This window comes from Hippoglossus hippoglossus, chromosome 22, assembly GCF_009819705.1.
Source record: "Hippoglossus hippoglossus isolate fHipHip1 chromosome 22, fHipHip1.pri, whole genome shotgun sequence".
In the NCBI taxonomy this organism is placed as follows: domain Eukaryota; kingdom Metazoa; phylum Chordata; class Actinopteri; order Pleuronectiformes; family Pleuronectidae; genus Hippoglossus; species Hippoglossus hippoglossus.
Window position 1 is genome coordinate 2,161,368 of NC_047172.1, and position 19,584 is coordinate 2,180,951.

The 19,584-nt window shown below is 43.8% G+C and overlaps 1 protein-coding gene across 4 annotated transcripts in view; it reads right to left on the bottom strand.

The window, feature by feature from the left end:
• Positions 1-18,374, bottom strand: part of klc1a (kinesin light chain 1a) — a 33,882-nt gene extending 15,508 nt beyond the window's left edge. For all 4 annotated transcript variants that reach the window (XM_034577472.1, XM_034577471.1, XM_034577473.1 and 1 more), the window contains exons 1-7: positions 17,952-18,374; positions 10,952-11,219; positions 9,785-10,015; positions 9,203-9,281; positions 5,767-5,995; positions 4,838-4,925; positions 2,651-2,752 (exon numbers count right to left, since the gene is read on the bottom strand). In XM_034577472.1, coding sequence (XP_034433363.1) covers positions 2,651-2,752; positions 4,838-4,925; positions 5,767-5,995; positions 9,203-9,281; positions 9,785-10,015; positions 10,952-11,218 — 996 coding nt within the window. In that variant the 5' untranslated portion in view covers position 11,219; positions 17,952-18,374. The remainder of the gene's footprint in view (positions 1-2,650; positions 2,753-4,837; positions 4,926-5,766; positions 5,996-9,202; positions 9,282-9,784; positions 10,016-10,951; positions 11,220-17,951) is intronic.
• Between the last annotated feature and the right edge of the window lie 1,210 nt (positions 18,375-19,584).

The following is a 19,584-nucleotide window of genomic DNA, read 5'->3' on the forward strand; positions in this document are numbered from 1 at the left end:
TGAGTCATTCTTTTACCATATCTCTACTAAATATCCTTCAGTTTCAGATGTGTAATCCAGTTTTGAACCTCGTGTGTCGTGTTCTAGGGACAGCGAGATGTTTGTCAAAATGTTTGTCACTGGAACAGTTTGTTTCATCTCTTTCCAGCTCGATTTGACCCTTAAACTACTTGTTGGTTCTGTTTACACACTGAAATGTGCAACCTGCTTTCTGAACTACAGGTGGTACGTTGCTCTACTATTGTTTGATAAGGAAAAAGCTGAGAACAGTAGAGAAACACATTGAAAAGCGGAACAAACAGAATTCCTCATAGGAAACGATATCCTCGTCATTTAAAAGTGAATGTGTTCGCATTGATGTGGCTGTGAAAGAGGAGTAAGCATATCCTGTGTGCCGAGAAGCCATTAGATCGTTAGAGAAGCCATTAGATCTGAGTGTTGATTTAAAAACATCAGCAGAAACCAAACCAGGCGGCGAGAATTAGAAAACTACAGTAAAAGGTTCAAGAATCAAGAAAAAGACGGAAGGGAAAAGAGATTAAGAGATGACAGAAGAGAGAATCTAAAAATGAAAAAGGAAGCACTACCAGTGAAACCAGTGAGAAAGGACTCCATGAAAACCACTGGGGAAACTGGGACATGAACAGCGAGTGGCCAGAGAGGACTGAGAAATAAAAAAAACCACCATGTGCTCAAGAGTAAAACTGAAGAAACCAAAGTGGCTTCTCAGTTTACTGCAGAATGAAATCCTTCCTGAGCATCGCAGGTTCAACCCTCGGCCTGATGGAGCCTGACAGCCGGAGTCTGATCTCCAGGCTGCTGCAGAGAGAGGAAACCTACAGGATTCACTCAGAGCCACAGCCTTCCCCCCCCGCCTCCTCCACAGAGACACACATCTGACAGTGTGAGCTGAGAAAAGGACGCAATAAGAACAACAGCACGATGAGCTGCGGGTCGCTGAGGAACACATCGTGTTTGTCGATGGACGCCAGGACTTCAAACAGTGCTGCAGTGGTTTCTGGGAAACTCTCAGAAACTCCACCTTCATCTAAAATTAATAAGGAAAGATCCTCGTCTTCACAGTGCACCGCCTGAACCCACGCTTCACATGGATATTTACTGAACATGAGAATGAGATGTTTATACTGCTACTATTTTAACTAGAACAGGAACAATTAATCAATCTATTGGTCAATGGACATGAAAATGAATAGGGAAATATTTAGTTCATTGTTCCAGTCATTTCAAGTCTAAGGACTAATAGTTAAAGTTCAGATGCTCACACTAAACACTCATCATCTGTAGGTTTTTGTCAGTTTCAAAAGAGAATTTAAAGTCATGTTACAGATCAGTTTATCTTTCAGTCACTGACATCATGCGGCAAATAATGTGAACGTGTCCTGGATCTAATTTAAAAGAAGTTTTATAGCAGCGCTTATTGAAATCATCTGTATCATTCAATCTGGACGTCTCAGAACAGAACCAGAGGAAATAAGCAGGATTTATATCGTTCTTTTCACTGTGTCAACATGTTTTCATAAAGTTTTTAAGTTCTACTCAAATAAACACAGTGAAAAGCCTCAGCAGCTGTTTTAAAATTAATTCCACAGTCTCCCTGAAGCCCGAACTCAGTGAGAAGCTGAGCTTCTATAAAAAGACAAAACTGCAGGAAAGTGCAAATCTTTACGAATCAGCAGCTCTGCCACAGTCCCCTATCACCTCCCCCCCGCCTTAAAATAGTTCAGCTTAAGGAAAGATGAGGTTTCTTTCTCGGAGGAGGCAGCAGGAGGGAGGAGGAAGCAGGAGGGAGGAGGCAGCAGGAGGGAGGAGGCAGCAGGAGGGAGGAGGAGGGTTTGTTCAAAAGGAAAGAGAGCAGGAAAGTGTCTTCTGCACCTTTAAGATTTCTGAGCAGCAACTCTGTCGGCGTCAAACTACAGATGAGACGAATGATGACAGTAAAATTCTCCTGCACCAGACTGCACCATGATACATATTTTCTTCTTCTTAAGATAAATGGAAACAGGAACGACTTAAATCCTAGAAAGTGAGTTACTATCCACTGTAACTCTAACTTTAGTAGAGATGGAACGTTCTGTACTCGTATCTATATTTGGCAAAATCTTCGTCTAAACATCTTCTACTGTACATCTAGTTTTTTGCAGGTCCCATTCGCTAACATGGAGGAGGCAGGGTGTCCACACGAGTTGTGTCATTGGGACACATGAAAATGAATTTGTTTCTTCTTGAATAATCCCAGATGTAAATAATCTTTGAGTGAAAGCAGCTAACCTCAGCCTCTACAGCTCAGTCTGCCTGATTCAGAGAGAAAGTCTCGTCCTCGTCTCCCCGAACGTTTCACTTAATCTTAGTCATGTTCAAAAACATTTGTCCTTCATTTAAACCAGTGACTCACGGCAACCGTCTTGAGAGAAATCTTCCGTGTAGAGTTTTTGCGTTTGCTAAGTAGGACACTGACTGATTCTGAAAGTGAATGTAAATTTTAGTTTGAAAGGATGGGGGAGGAAATTATAACCATGCGTTGGCTGCGGAGCAAAAGCAAGAAAAATCTTTTGGGAGGAGAAACATCTGCTTCTTCATGCTCCCTCATTACTAATTCAACTGCTCCTGTGTGGGGCGACCTTTGACCTACCTTTTCTCTGATCTCCAGCGCCCTCTTGCACAGAGGCTCGGCCTCCTTGTACTTCCCTCTCTTCCCATAGAGGACAGCCAAGTTGTTGAGGGTGGCTGCAACCTGAAAAACACAAGAACACGTTTATTATTCTGAAATATTCTTCGAGCTTCAAATCACGTCCACCTCCTTGTGCCGTGCGTGTGCAACCGCAAAACTCCACCACAGCAGCCCAGTGCCATTGATCTGGTGAGTGAGTAATCGATGGGGAGAAAGAGAAGGTGTGGAAACAGTGGATGATCATCGTGGGCTGTAATTTGATCCTTATGAGCTGCGTGATAATTCCCCAACACGTGCACTGATGAGAAGGGAGACTACTGAGGCGCCTGGAGGTCACCACTGATCTCTGATTCAGACCAGGATCTGGTGGCCATGTGGCCGAGTGGGAGGAAGAGAGAGAGGAAGAACAGAGGGGTGAGGCACTGGGAGGAGGGGGAGATGATTCAGGAAGGCTACATCCATTAGAATACATTTTGTTTTAAAACTAAAGCGATTTTCCGACCACACAAAAGTGTTTTAGCTGCACATCAGTAATAATCTGTGTCCGTGTAACATTAAAACACACGTGAGGTTTTTATCAATCCCTGCTTTCAAACTGAAAAACCTGTTGAATAAAGATAAAGAAAATAAACTTAGCTGTCTACTCTGTAGTTGCTTAGTTACAGAAAATACTACGAATTTCTTCTCTTGGAGCGACGACAAGGTGAAACTGTTACTGACAATAAGCTCTGTTCTCTCACCGCTGCTCATCGAGTCGTGACCGGTGAGAACCATCAGGAACAGAACGCAGGCGACGGCATCATCGCTGCTAAACGCTCTAACCGTCTCAGTTTCAGATTTCTCCGACATCGAGGCTCTTAAACTCCAGAAAAGTGTCGACGACAGACGTGGAAACATTGATTTTTGTTTTTTAAAACTAAAATGTAGTGGTAGTAGTGTGGATTTGGCCCAAGAGGGGGAGAGCAGTGATGGAGGAGGGGTGTAGAATCTAATGCATTGTTGCTTTTCCCTGCACAATCTAAACGAAATCATTCAAATTAGTTAGAGTCTAACAATCTAGTGTTTCATCCCAGACTCAAACTTACAGATCAGATGATGAAGACGACAAAGCGCCCGTAGCATTCCAGTTCACATTCAGAACCGGCTTTAAAAACTTAACGTGAAGACAAAGGACAGTAGAGGAGACTGAGAAGATTGAGAAGATTGAAGTGGATTCAAAGAGAAACAGAGAAAGAAAACAAGTCTGTGGACGGTGAATTGAGATGTGATTCCTTCTGAGTGACAAATCAGAATCAACTCCCTTGTGGAAGAGCCGGATCGGGGCCTGGTGACGGTGTGAGAGGGTGAAGGAGGGAGGTGGGAGGGGAGGAATGTGGAGGGCTAACCTCAGCTTGACAAAGTGCAGTGGGATGTCGGTCCAGACAGTGGAGACAGAAGCCTGCTGGGGTTAACACAGTTAGTCGACCTGCTGTGTGTTTACTGACGGACACAGGTTCATGGATCTGGGTTAAATATTTGTGAAATCCTCTGTGTTCACTCTGATCATCACAGACTAGCAGACATACATCAGCTGGGTTTGGAAAAGCATTCAAACTCCAATCCTATTAGCATGTTTGTGCATTTGATTGTATATTTTGGAGCCATTTATCAGAATGTTTATTTATCTATTATTACATATATTTTTGTCGTGTTTGTCTTGTTTTCTATGTTCTGAATTCCCACTAAATCTTAAACACTGGGCCTCTAACGGATGTCGTTGCCTTATGGTCGAGCCCGGCGAGCAATCTCCCCACCATTTACACTCTTTATGCTAAGCTAGGCTAACTGACTAATTAGCTTAGCTTTTCTTAAACAATTCAGCAAATAAGCAGGATTCCTTTGAAATGTCCAACTATTCATTTAATGTTGTTGTTCTGATGGATTCACTAGTTAAAATATGACTTGTGTGATGCTAGGTTTAAAGAGATTTTTGAACTTTTATGCGTTTCTACATTTCTTCCACCAAGGGCAACATAACCTTAAGAACAAAGTGATACATCTATGATTCAGATAAAGTTGTGATGGCATAAAAATGTCTTGTCCAACTGTGAGATGAAAGAAAAACACAACGGAATGACGTTGGTGTGATGAAGAGGAAGATGCACTCACCGCTGGATGGTCTCTGCCGAGCGTCTTCTCTCTAATGGCCAGAGCATCATTCAGCAGGTTGGCTGCCTCCTTGTATTTGTTCTGATCCCTGAGGAACAGACACAAACCAGCAGAGTCAGATGCACAGACTGACACACGAAGAGAGGACACTTCAAACAATGACGACATTTTCCACTAATAGCCCATTATTTTCAGGTGACATGGTCGAAATAGTTTTGCGCAGGTTCCCACAGTCAGAGCGACAGTCTGCTGACGACAAGTCGAGCTAGTCCATCGTTCCTGCAGGGAAACCAAATCAAAAGCCCGGGCTCACTATTCAACGGATAAGATTTGTGGAAGAGGGAGAAAAAGAACATGGCAACGACCCTGGAGAATTCTTGTGTCATTCTTTTGTCCTTCGCCTCTTTGCCTGGGAAATTAACACTCGACCCGTTCTGTCACTGTTCTGTAAATCTTGGGTTGTGTTTGCCGTGTTCCCCTCCTGACGTAGAAAGGCATCCAGCTCTCACTGGGGGGCCAGTCACACGGCGTTTTTAAAGGTGTGTACAAACGGCCTCCAGGGCCTTTGTGAGAGTGACAAAGAGACTACGTGTTGTGTCCATTACTGCATGTTTGGCTCAGAAGAAGCCAGATTGTTGTCGGAGCTGAAGGATTCAAGCTGTGCCGTGAAGCAACAAGGTTATTAACATTCCTTTCATTGCTATCCACCAAACACTGACACCGACCAACACTGTCTCACCGTTCACTGAGAAGTTTCAACTCCAGGCTTGTCAAAATAGTCAAAGTGGTCGAGGACTCTGAGGATTTACAAACTAGTGAAGGTGTGAACAGTGCGAACTAAGTTTTTAGCTGATGAACTTTACAGTTACTCTATTATAAAGGTTTAAAGTTGTAGAGTCTAACAAACGTACTGGACGTCCTCGACTAACCTGTAGACGAGGGCGAGGATATTGAGCATGGTGGCAACGTCTGGGTGGTCGTGTCCAGAGGTTTTCTCCAGGTCCTCCAGGGCCTGTTTGCAAAGCGGCACAGCCACCTCGTACCGGCCCTGGGAGGCGTACTGGATCACCAGGTTGTGGAGGGTCCTCAGACGGGCCGGGATCTCATAGCCTCCCTGCTGGGCAGCCGCCGCCGCGGCACTGCCATGAGCCGGCTGGACTGGAGACACAATGACACAGAACATTGAGATTCACACATAAACTGAACAATTCTCTGTTTAATGATGTAATACTAAGTCTGTGTTATATAGTTAGCAGGATTATACAAAAACTACTGAACCGATTTCCATGAAATTGTGGAGAGGAGTGGAGCTTGACACAAGGATACATTAGTGCGGATTCAGATCAGGGGGGGGGGGGATCCGGGAATTATATTTTACCTTCTCAAACATTATGAGTTGTTTTCTTTTAACATTTTAGTTGATTCCTCAGATAATAATTCCTGGGATCTTGATGGAAAATAATCCTGCGTGTTTAGGGGACTGATATCTATGAATGTGTGCAACTTACTGCAGATCCAATAAAAAATTCAGATCAAGTGAATTCTAATTTTGTTTTCTTCCCATGTGGATGTGTGCTCGCTGCTGAGCTGCTACAAACAAACATCAGGCTGTTAACGTGTGCCCCAAATAACAGATTATTCACACACCAACAATGTCCTCATTCTGCTGCAGTGCACAGAACATGGTTTCTGTGTGGAACGTTGCCGGGGTCAGGAGGACACGACAGGAATCTCTCTCAGAACATACCTCATGTCTGTAGGTCTGATTCTGTGTGTGAGTGTGTGTGTGCATGTGAGAGGTCAGGAAACCCCCCCGATTGAGTGTCTTATTAAAGGCAGGCACCTCTATATTTACTGCGAAGGAGAGCGAGTGGTGTTTAAAGAGGGAGCCGCCCCACGGCAGCAATCACACTGACCACAGTAAAGAGTCCGACACACCAAGTGATACCAGGTGTTCAGGTTCAGTCCCTTATTATAAACCTGCAGCGTTTATGGAACGTGTTCATTTCATTAACATAACAGGTTACAAGTACATCCAGCACCTCGCTGGGCATCGTAGAGTTAGATCAAAAATGCTGAAATGGAAATATTTGTACAGAAAAAACCACTGTGAATAAGCCTGAGGTCAGTTTAAATCCAGAAAGAGCTCTCATCATCATTATCGTCCTCCCTGCACCATTACCTTCTCACTGCTAACATAATATACCAAAGCCTCAGAAGCTTTCCAGGCAGCCTGAAGAGGAGAGGAGGAGAAACACATCTCTTCTCGCGTTCATCCACTTTTCTCCACAGCGTATTAATGTTTTCCTGCTCCGTGCACCAGCAGATCCTCAACACATCCCATCTCTCTTTCCTTATTAAATCTCATTGAGTTTGACATCTTTCATTCTCAGCATGTAACTAAGGATAAAACATCAGATAAATATCCTCTTATTTGCTCCGACCTGCTTTACTTCCTTTGCTCTACAACCTGAAATCAAAATTTGGGCCAAAAACACAGAAGTGTGGATCACACCCTGAGATTACTCCCACGAAACACTGTAAGAAAGAGGAAATACCGCCGACCACATCCTGGCATTTACACATACAAAAAAATAAAGTCTGTTTTCACAAGAACAGAAACACGCAGACGACAAAACCGCCTTTACAGCTAAAAAATTGTGGAATTTAATTCCGCCTGAGGAGGAATGTGCTGCAAATACATATCTGACACGGACAGATCTTTATCCCTCTTGAAAAGATACAGCGAGAGGAATTCTGTATTTCTGTTATTCACAGCGTCTGTCTTTAGCTGCAAGATGTCATAAATTCATCATCTAAATTTTTTTAGGAACATAAATGGGAAGAAATAGTGCTGGAGGTGGTTTTCAGTGGCAGATTACTGCATATTCGATGCTCTGCTGAGTATGTGGGGCAGCAGGACAGTGTGTGTTGGATTGATTCACAATAAAACTGCAGTGTGCGTGTGTGCGTGCGTGTGCGTGTGTGTGTGTGTGTGTGTGTGTGTGTGTGTGTGTGTGTGTGTGTGTGTGTGTGTGTAACTCTATGACAGAGGAGAAATAAATAACCTATCAATACACACAAGGAAAATAGCGAACAGTGATAACATGTGTGCCTCTGTTTGCTCTGTCATGCAGTTCTGTCTTTGATTAACTTGAAGATTTGTATTTGTGTTTATTTGCTTGTACTAGTAATCCCTTATTTTATTTTTAATTCTTTTAATCTTATTTATCTATTTACTGCTCAGAGGCCTGGAGTCCGGCTCCAGGTCTGCTGCCAGTTTAAAACTGGCCGACAAACTGGTGCTGGGAGCCAGATGGAAATCACCTTGGTACAAAAAAGGGTTTAAACAGCGCTGCCGGTGCCAAGTTGGAGGACAAATTGTTTTCCTTTTTGTTGTGACCAGAAACTTCTTAGTCACTCTCTCATTCATCCCGAAAACAAACTCACGGTCACGGTACATTTCTTTCAATTCAGATGTTTCAAACAGACCAGTAGACGCTGTGGCTCTTGCGCCGGAGCATCTGGACTTGGACTGGTTTCATAAAGACAAACTGGGTGAAGCTAATCACCACTGTGTGCTTCAAGCTTATCGAAATTCAAAGCCAAATCTAATCAGATCATAACAACACCTCTGAAGTCAAACATTATTTCGCCAGACGAGAGCCACGCAGAAGGTAAATCAGAGTAGAAATCCTGGAAGTAAATAACACCAGTGTGGCTGAGAGGGTATTTTCTCCATCTGGCCTCCATCCAGGCTGAAGCAGGTCCTGACAAATGGACCTTTACAGCCAGCACAGCTTTACTGTCTGGACTACTGAGTTACTGAAAGATCACCCCATCAAACACTGAGGCGGGGGGGGGGGGGGGACGTCCACTGACTTACATGGGCGTCACTGGTACAAATACAGTAGTTCGATTCCCAAAGGATTCTATCTATAGAACAGAAACATTAACAACTTCTCGGTTAAATCTAAGTTTTAACCATTTGAACTCTGCGTAGTTTGCCGGTGTTTACATCTGTATTTTTGCTTATTTGTTAAAAAGCTTAATTTATCTAAACTCAATACAACCTAAGATAAAATGTTATGTAAATGAGTGAACCATAATGAATGATAAAAGTCCTGAAATTGTTATAAATTAAAAAAATACAGAACTGTTTAATCTTAAAATGTTGCTAAATAAACATATTGATCCAAATAAAAAGACTGAATATAGAAACATGACAAAACCATTTGTTTCCAGAGGTTTAACGAGACCAGTGCTATTAAATCTACATCCCAGCACCAGGAGGTATATTTGATGTTTTCATTTGAAACTGCTCACGACTCCCTCAGAGCGGAGAGAAGAAGACGTAACACTTACTGCCCGGGGGTTGGTCGTCGTGGTCGTCAGGGAAGAGATCATCCAGAGTCTCTTTGCTGGAGTCAGAGTCTTTCTCCTCCTGAGGGGAGCGAGTGAGAGAGAGAAGGAGTGAGAGAGAGAAGGAGTGAGAGAGAGAAGGAGTGAGAGAGAGAAGGAGTGAGAGAGAGAAGGAGGACAGAGACAGAGGGGTAATGTTCGGACTGTTTTCTAAAACCACAAAAGAACATTTCAAGTATTTGCTGAGTCACTCCTTCTGTCCTCTGGATCTTTGAAAATACATTTACAAGCACTTAAAACACTTGAGATCCTTTATATTGACCGTGTGCATTTGTCTCTGCTGCTGATAAAAGACGTTTAGGAAAGTGACTAGAAAAAAATCCAAATAGCAGGAATCAGTGTCTTTGAAAGAAATGGGAGCTACAATACAAAATGATGCTGAGCTCATTATGATACTTAAGTTGATGATGTTTCTAACACGCGACCTAAGATATAATAATATAAATATCTCAGGATGACGAAGGTGTTAACTTGGAAATGCATGCATCTTAAACACGAGACCATGGAGACACATTCTGGACTCACAGTTGGGGACAGGTCCTCGTCGTACTTCTTCAGCTGGTTCATGAACTCCAGGTGCTTCTTCTCCTCCTCCAGCTGGGCCACGCTCTGCTCGCTCTTCTGCAGCTTCTGCTGCGTCCCGGCCAGCTCGTCCCGCAGCCACTGGTTCTCCTGGCAGAGCCGGCGGACCTGAGCTCGCAGCTTCTGCTTCTCCGACTCCACCGAGCTCAGGTGGCTCGACAACGCCATCATCACCTGGACGAGGAGGAGGAGGAGGAGGAGGAGGAGCGAGTTTCTTTAAACAGTTCACACAGTTGGGATGTTGGATCAACTCCACAAATGGATATTCGTCATCCATTCATATTTACAGTCTGTTGGTTCAACAGAATGATGCTTTTTTGGATAAACTTTAATTCCAAAGATTATATTCATTTGTAAGTATCATAACACCAGAGTATGTGATGCCTGTAGGACAATACATTGTTGACAGTAGTTTTAATACAAGGAACAACAGAGTTCAACGTCCTAACACAAATAGATATAATGACAGAATCAGTGGAAGTGTTATGTGTAAAGAAGGAAAGTAAAACTGCGTGGGAGAGTACACCCCCCCAGCATGTGTGTACACTAACTAATCCTCCTCATAAAAGCATATAGGTCTCAGGTTAGAGGCTGGAGGGCGAGAGTTTGTCTGGAGAGTTTGACACATAAGAGAATTATGCAGTTGGAGAATTATGCAGAAAAATATGAATCACTCTGTGCTTCAACATGACTGCAGGTGGAAATCAGAGTGAGAGATCAGGGCTGAAGAGAGTGACTCATCACTGACTCACAGGAACGGTGTTTCAACACTTTCAACAAACGTTGTATTTCTGAAGGGGGAATTGTATTTAGGAAACACTGGAGCTAAGATGGCGACAGAAATTCACTTTCGTATGTATTTAAAATGATAATAAAGAGAAACAGACAACGCTAATTCGATGTATAAACTTCTGAGATGAAATCTACATCTCAGCATTGGAATCTGTGTGTATGCTTTGATTTGCTTTTTTTTTTTTTTTTTTTTTTAAAATGGTGACATATTCTGCTGAGGCTACATAGCTTCAAGCATGTAGCCAACAACTAGCAGAACATTTCAGTTGATAATGATTCTCTATTGTTTGAGATGTCTGGGATCATATAGACACACACCTGTGCTTCACTCAGCCCAAGCTCCAGCATCTCCATGGACTTGCGGATCATGTGGGACTTCTCCTCCACCAGGACGCCCTCCTCATCCTGCTTCAGGCAGCGCAGCGTGCCCAGCAGGCCGTCGAGGATGGAGTGGTGCTCCTGCTTCAGGGCCTCCAGCCCCTGGATCACCTGCTTGGTCCGGGAGATGATCTCCTCCTGGGACAGCTTCTCCCCAGGGTCCTCCTCCTCCTTCACGCACACCATGGTGGACATGTCCTCACGCATCCTGGAGCAGGAAAAGAAAATGATGAGCACATTAATTATATGTCACATTATTATATCGTGGCTTAAAGGTTCAGTTTATTCCTCACAGAACTAAATGAAACGCATGTAACTGGTAACGTCTGTTACTGTCGCAGCTATAAAAGGGTCACACAGGGCGTCCAGGTCCCTTCAGGGAACAGCAGACTAGGGTTCACATGTGACACATTGAGTAACGTAGAAAAATCATTAATGGGCAAAAAAACACACACGCTTCAGATGTTTCACTCCCAGTTGAAATCTTCTGACCTGCAAACAGCTTTTTACAGCCCTGCCAGTGAGAAACAACATTTAAACGAAAGGTTAGACCATGTGTTTGTGACACTTCCTGGTACCTCTGATACTAAATGCTCTGTTTTCCTCCTACTACAACTCAAGGTGCCTTTGAGCAAGGAACTGACTGAACCACCTGCTCTACGTGAAAAGCTCAGAACAGCGTGTGAGAGTAGAAAAAGCCAAGATAAAGACAGGTTGTGTATTTGTAAAATGCAGTTTGAGGTGCTATTAAAAAAGCTGAGGAGTCATCACTTATGATGCTTAAAGAAAAACTGGGACTTAGGTTCAGCTGTGATGAAAAATTTGAGCCAATCCACAGAAATTAGATCTGCTTCCTGCTGACGGTTCAACTCCAGATCAGACGCTGAGTTCAAACAGAAATGAAAAGCATCAGAGGGGCGATGAATACGCTGTGCACGCTGTGTTCATACCCCAATGAGGCGATGCTAACGTCCCATTCAAACCCTGATGATGATGGATTTATCCAAACAAGATGCAGTTTGTGTTTCTAATACACATTACCACACTATATGACGTCATTTGTGGACTTCACGGTGACATCGTTCTACCATGTGACCATAAATTACTTATCGATCTATATAAGCTTGAAGTCATGTCCGTAGTCCTGTAAGATACAAAGAAGCCTGCAAAACGCTCTGTTGAACTGTGCATGACGTCATTTTCTGACTGCTTCATGACATCACTTATAATATGACATCATATGATGGGGAATCAATATGAGCTGATATTGGCTACAGCCCCCGACGATATAAGTTCTATTGCTTGTACTTAATGTGTTTTTCGGACAATGGCTTCACCGTCGACTGTACCAGCTCCAAAAGTTTATCAACTGGAGATTCCCTTTCCAGGCAACATTCCCACCCGGGCGTTACACACACATTCATGGTTGTAATATCTCCCATAATCATCAGCTCCTTAGTGCTGTCATAATGCAGTCATAGCACATAATCAGATCTTGAGTTAGCTATTATAGTTAGTTAGTTATTATATTAATATGCACATGTTAGCAAAAGACTATATGTCATATTCTGTGCATCACACTCCTCATGTGTTTCTTCACATCCAACCTGACTTTGCTTTGTATTCACACACACACACACACACACACACACACACACACACACACACACACACACACACACACACACACACACACACACACACACACACACACACACACACACACACACACACACTTAAGAGGATTATGACTGAGCGCTTTGGCAGCACTTGTAGTGAGCTGCCTAATAAATCTCTGCTGAAAGCGCAGCACACTGAAGCTGCAAACAGGCCGAATAATTACAGAAACACTGAGGGAAGTTGTGTTCAACTGCTCGTCTCGGTGAAAAATAGAGAAATGAAACAAACATTGGTTTTCTCTCCGATGTCACGGTGACCGCCTCAGTATCACAGCTGCTGTGGTGAAGACAGCAGTGAACTGCTTCAGATTTCACATTTCACTTCAAATTATGAGGAAGAAAAACAACGAAGCTGAATGAAGATTGCTCTGAGCATGTGAGACAGACAGGGGGGGGGGGGGGGCTGCAGACCTGATCGCTCCATGTGACTCAGCAACCGGCCCGCAGCCTATCAGCTGACAGCAGAGCAGGAAGCTGAGGCTGTGCAGGAGGAGGTGGAAGGCAGCAGCTCCAGGTGAGCAGGACTGAAGCTCAAACTGACTCTGCACTTAAATGACCTAATTCATTAAAAAGTGGATTGATTGAATATCTTTGGAAACTACTCATTTAGTCCGACCAGCTGTGTTGTGATTGGTCAGGTGCTTCCAGCGCATATAGGGAGTGCCGGCTGTTAGCTGGCATTGCCAGACGAGCCGCTAGGCGTGCATTATGGAAATGTGGGGCATCTTGATGCGGAGCTATCCGCCCGACTACTGACGAGGTGTTTCAGGAGCTTTAGTGTTTTCTGTGGGCGAGAGAAGCTCCCTCTATCACAGACGTTGGGCATTTTCATTTTGCAGAATGTTTACATTCACGAAAAACCTTCATATCACCACTGATGAGTAGCAGACTTCAAAAACTTCCCAAAGCACTGAGCTACAGCAGGTTCATCACTTTGTTGGGTCCCCGGGAAACATTTCTGTTGTTGTTTTCGCTATTTGCAGCACGTTTCTATATTTGTGTTGTGACTTGTTCCAGCGCATGTATCGTCAAATTGATGAAGTTGTTCTCTTAATTAGGCCACCGTAGAAAATGCACGTAATGCAAATTAAACCAGTGTTTCCTTCACATTCAGAGAGATTAAGAACTGAGACAGACCTTGTTGTACAGCTCACTAAGGGGTAACGTGTCGTAAGAATCAATATAAAAGCTGTTATACACTGAAACAACACATTTAAATGGATCCCTGACAGGACCAAGCTGTGAAGCTGGGTTTCAATCCAGAGTGAATCCTTTATCCCCCAACGACACAGAGCAAGGTACATTTCTAACCACTGAAAACATACTGAACTGCAAAGAGGAAGACGGACAACTCTCTGTGCAGGCGGTGTAATACAGAAGTGAAAGTGACAGCACAAGCTTTTCTTTCTCTTCTGATTCAACCACGTTTTATTTCTGGCATCAGATGAGTCTCATAGCACAAAGCACCACTGGGAAAAGCCAGAGAAAACTATGTTCTGATGGGTTTTTTTTAAAAATGCAAATAGCTGGCTTGAAGCTGCGCGCCCCGGGGAAACGCTGCAGCCCTTCACATAAACAGGTTTAGGCAGTTCAAGGCAATGAGAAGGCTGAAGACAAATGTGGTGGTGGGTATAGATGATGGGGGGGGGGGGGGGGGGGTTGTGTTTGGGACCAGTGAAAAAGAGGAACACTCAGTGCCTGCTCTGGGCTAATGCACGAGGATGGAGCCTGCGGCAGGATGAGCAGCACTGTGAAGAACAATCTTAGTCAGCGATGTGTCGGCTGATAGTCATTAGACGATGAGAGCTGTGAGACATAATCACAGTCAGAGAGAGTGAAAGTGGACACTTTGAGCCACTGCACGTTAAATACACTGGATGGTTTTTAAAAGAACTTGCGACACACTCCCAGACGCGTGCGTTTGTTTGGATTGTCGTGATTCAACTGCCGCAACAGTCGTTCTACCAGTATCCTGTCAATGGAAACCACTGCTGCTCACAGGGAGACGTCAGTTTGTCTGGTACAAATAGCTCCAAGGACTGGGCAGGGCAGTTAACTCCAGCTAAGATGTCAACCGTGGCTCAGAACAAGGAAGAGCACGACAAAAACACGAGACACGACTTCACTGCCCAGTCTGAGCTGTTGTTTTGGAAAAGAGCAGCGTGGAAAACAAACTAACTGTTTGAGCCTCGTCTTGTTGTCAGGTCGCCTCCTAAGATCCTCCAGCAGATAAATGAGCCTTTTATGTTAACGCCAGCTCATTTAGTTATTTTTCTATTGATCAATGAGCATCGTTGTTGATGGATAAATACGTTAAATAAAATAATACTTTAAGTTAGGTTTTCTGGCCACTTGAAAGAAAGAAGAAACCAGAAGTAAACCTGTTACCACTGAACATTAGTCATACTTTTTCCTGAACGGTTGATAATTGATTATTTGTTTATCTAGTGGAAAATATATCTGGATCTGGCTCCTGAATTTGATCCACTCAGAAACTGTATAACTTTCTTGGAGCCTTCCACCAAGTTTTGTAAAAACCCTGTACAGTAGTTTTTGCTTAATCCTGCTGAGAATCAAACAAACACAGGGCGGAAACCATAACCTCCTTGTCGACCACAACATACCAATAAGAAGATATTCATCTCTATGAGAGGAACCACAGAGTCTGTGGTGTCTTTACTACAAGCAAACCCCTTTCACACATGTAGGAGAAGTCATGTGATCCATTGTTGATAGAAATACTGAATACAACTTATTGCCTGTTTCAGCTTATGCTGCTAATCTTATCTTCCACGTGTTGCATCCTTTCCTGCTCCTCAGGTCGCCTCCACTATCCAGACATTATGAACACATCATGTGGAGATATCGAGGGTTAACACACAGGGCAGTCACGAGATGTGTCACTGCCTGACGGAAACTGAGGAAATGACAAAGTGCGATGTGTATTAATAAATCGATTAGACGAGGAGGTGAGAGAACAACAACACAATCAAAACGTCAGATTCTAACTCAAACACAGGGATATTACAGTGTGACATTGTGGGGGACGGCTGCAGTTCGCTGTGTTAAACTGTGTCATCATTAAAATTAGCTGCAGCCTCATTTTCTGCTACGCTCTCACATGACGAGAGCTCCAATCATTTTTTTTATTTCCATGAGCGAGCCTTGGGGCGAGTCACTGCAGTTGTTTGAGATGTTCTGATCTCCAGAGAGCAGCAGCAGCAGCGACACCCCGCACGGCCCTGAAGACAGCAACACAAGCTCCTGGATTCATTTCTCATACAGACACTGGCCTTTAATACACAACTTACTTGTGACTATACACAGGTTAAGGTTCAGGCTTTAACTCTGTATGAGCAGAACTGGGTTTAACTAATTGTAAGATGGTAGAATCCATGAGTTCCCCCTGATTTCCTCGCCAGTGTTCACAGTATTTCAGTTCCTCCCCAGCAGACATGTATCACAGCATCATTTCACAGTATTCAGTGTCAGACCGAGACGGTTATTAAAGAACTAAGCACACGAGGAACACATTTCACCGTGGGGTCAGGATTTCTGCTTATTTGTTCAAACCCTCTTCACATCCAAGTAGAAATCAATAAATAATAAATTCACCTGAACGAAGCTGGTGTCTGTGGCCCCCGGCAGGACCGTAACAAACACACGCAATCATTTGATTCAGACCAAATTCATTGGCTGGTGTACCTGTGTGTCACTAACCGACCTGCCTGCATCTACCGGTGTTCTCACTGCGCGTGATCCAGGTCTTCAGCCGGAGGGACGTACACGACTGAAGCAGAGACGATAACCAGAAGGTAGCGAGCGAGTCAGGGAGAGCTCGTCTTCCAGCAGCTGTCAGTCAGTAAGTTTTGGGGACGTAGCTTTGACGAGAGGGCCAATGGGAGGGGCTGCTCTTACTTTTCTAAGATTGCCAACCCAAGCTTTAACGTAAATTCAGAAAAGCCTATAAATGTTCACAAGCTGGAGCGTAACAATAAACATAACATGTTGGTTTCACTATCAAAAACACAGCACTATAGCAGGATGGTTTAAATACTAATTCTGAATTACCGATACATAATCATTTGTATTGCCAATAATGGAGATTTCTTGCTTCTCTGTGTCTTATGCAATTGTGAACTGAGAGAATTGAGGTTTCTTAGGGATGGGCAGAAAGACGAAACCTTTTAAAAAGGCGTCATCTTGGACTCAGGGAACTTGTTTTTTTGTTTTTTTTTCGAGCCGATCTGATGCATTAGAGGGAAATCACCGAGACGGATAAATCGGATAAGTCCTTTCTCTGCTCGTAAATCAAGAATTCCAGCTTTTCTTTGTCGTATGAGAGTGTAAACGGGATCTTGAAGGGTTTCGGACTGTCAAAAAGTACATGGGAGCTTAATCAATAGTAGAAATAGCTGTTGATTGCATTAGGTTTGGTGCTTCTCCTGCTGTGACAACAATCACAATTTCCCAGCAGAAGTAAGGACTCAAACCTTCTGGGACATCCGAGGCAACAACAAGCTGTCCCAGGGGGCAGAGGGTTGTCAGGAGCAGAGACATCCTCTGGGTGGACTACACGTTAAACACTGCAGGGAAGGTGCAGACACAGCAGAACAGTGTTGTGCTGAGCTCTGGCTGCTTGTCCTGCAGTGTCGAGACCGTCCAGTGTTTTTAAACCCAGCTGTGGGACCCACACTGAGACCCACTGTCCCCCCCGGGGCTGCCCCTCCCCAACACAGGCAGCTTTCACTGCCCTGGGCCCGCTGTGAATATCAATGGAAGGCACGTCCAACATGGAGACATGACCCATCACATGACAGGTCCATCATCAGGAGTCTGCGGCGCCGCGGTGCACCTTCCTCCACCTTGACAGCCGTGATTTAGACGCATCCCTCCGCAGCTCGTGTCGCTGCACACAGGGATTAACCTGAAGAACCAGTTGGCCCGTCCTTCCCAGTCACACACACACACCTAGCACCAGTGCTAACTCCGGGGCTAGCCCTCCACTGACAGCAGCCAAACTGGCGTCTAATTCCTGCAGCGAACGTAAACACCAACCACCCGGGAGGAACGGAGCCAGGGAGGGGTTTATTATTATTAATATTATTATTATTCTTTACAACCCGGGGGGCCTCGATGGTGGAATTGGTGAAATAAATGTATTTTGACAGAATGACACTGGAAGAAACCGCTTCCCGGGGAGTGAAAGTGCTTAATTAGCTAATGAGACCACTCCAAGAAATACACGGAGCCATTCTTACCGTTCTCTAGGACATCCGTTGCCAGTGTAGCCGGACCGAAACGCCTCTCCCCCCCGCGTGAATCGAGTCGTTTCCCCGATGGGGGTGCCGCTCCGTCTACCGACGTCCGACGGGAAGAGTGAAATGTGAGCCCGGAGCTCCGGAGCGGAATCTGCCAAGTGTCCGCGCCGCGTTCAGTGACCGCTTCTCCGCGTCGGTCGCTGGTGATGAGCGGCTAGCTACGTAGCTACACGGGAAGCTACGTGTGGCCTCCGCAGCCTCTGCCCCCGCGGCTCCATGGCAGCGACGCCTCCGTCAAACCGAACCCGACAGCGGCCGCATGGGGGCCGGGTGAACCGCTGAGGAGGTGACAGCTCGGTGCTCCGCGGCTGGATGACTGACTGCGCTGCGTGGAAATGGCGTTAGCCGGTGTCCCCCCCCTCCCCGCCCGGGTAATGATGTCACCCCTGCCCGGATTAAAGGGGAAGCTGCGGTGCGACGGGAGCAGACACATCTATAGTGTTATATTAGATTTATGTATTTATACTTTAAACAAGTGTTGATCTATTCACTCAGTTCGTTTCTTAGTTACAAATCTATTTATGTATACTTTATACTTTTATTTATTTATTCACTTTGTTTTCTAGTTATAAATCCATTTTTCTATACTGTGTACATGTATTTACTTATACTTTATACATGTATTTACTTATACTTAAACATACATTCATTTATACTTTAACCATTTATTCAGTTCGTTTCTTAGAAATCCATTTATTTATACATTTATATATGTATTTATTTAGTAAGTTATTCATTGATTGGTTTTATACATTTATTTATTTATCCATCTATTTAGTTAGTTAGTTATTTATATATTAATTTGTTTTTTAACTCTATTATTTGTATATCAATGTATTTGTGTATTTATTTGTTAATGGATCTATTCATTTATTTATCCATTTACAAATAAAAATTGTATATATTCTAGTATCTATGTATTTACTTACAAAACAATGTATGCATTTATTTATTCATCTATTCATTTATTGCATTGATTGAACTGTCGTCGTATGTCGTCTTCTTGAAGGAATCCACAGAGGTAATCTTACATATATACTTACAAAATTTAAAGTTTCAGCTTTTTATGAAAATACTCTTTCTCACCAAAGCACCAGGAAATGCTACTTCATGTCATCATACATGTAACTGTAGTGTGATGACGAGGAAGTGACTTGTGTGTGTTTCTCTACAGATTCAGTGAAACTAATACTTTTTGATAACATACTAAACCCAAACTTAGTGACAGATCCTTTCAAACTGTGATATACTTTCTCTCGTCTTCATATTGTATCGATGAACGAGCCACAGTCTAACCTGAAGAACCTGTAGCAGAGGAGGCTTCATCTTCACACAGTACGACATCCTGCACTGATCATTCACCACCTCTCACGCATCATATCGACAGAATCAGTGATCAAACAAACAGGTCGAGGCACCTAGGGCTAACCCTAACCCTAACCCTTTTCACAACTTAACCTTAAAAATGTAGAAGCGCTCTGGGCCTGTGTTTTATAATAAAGCGCCGTGAACAGACCTGATACTGTAGGAGCGTTTATGTAATTGTGTTTCTGGTGAACAAACTGCTTCAGGG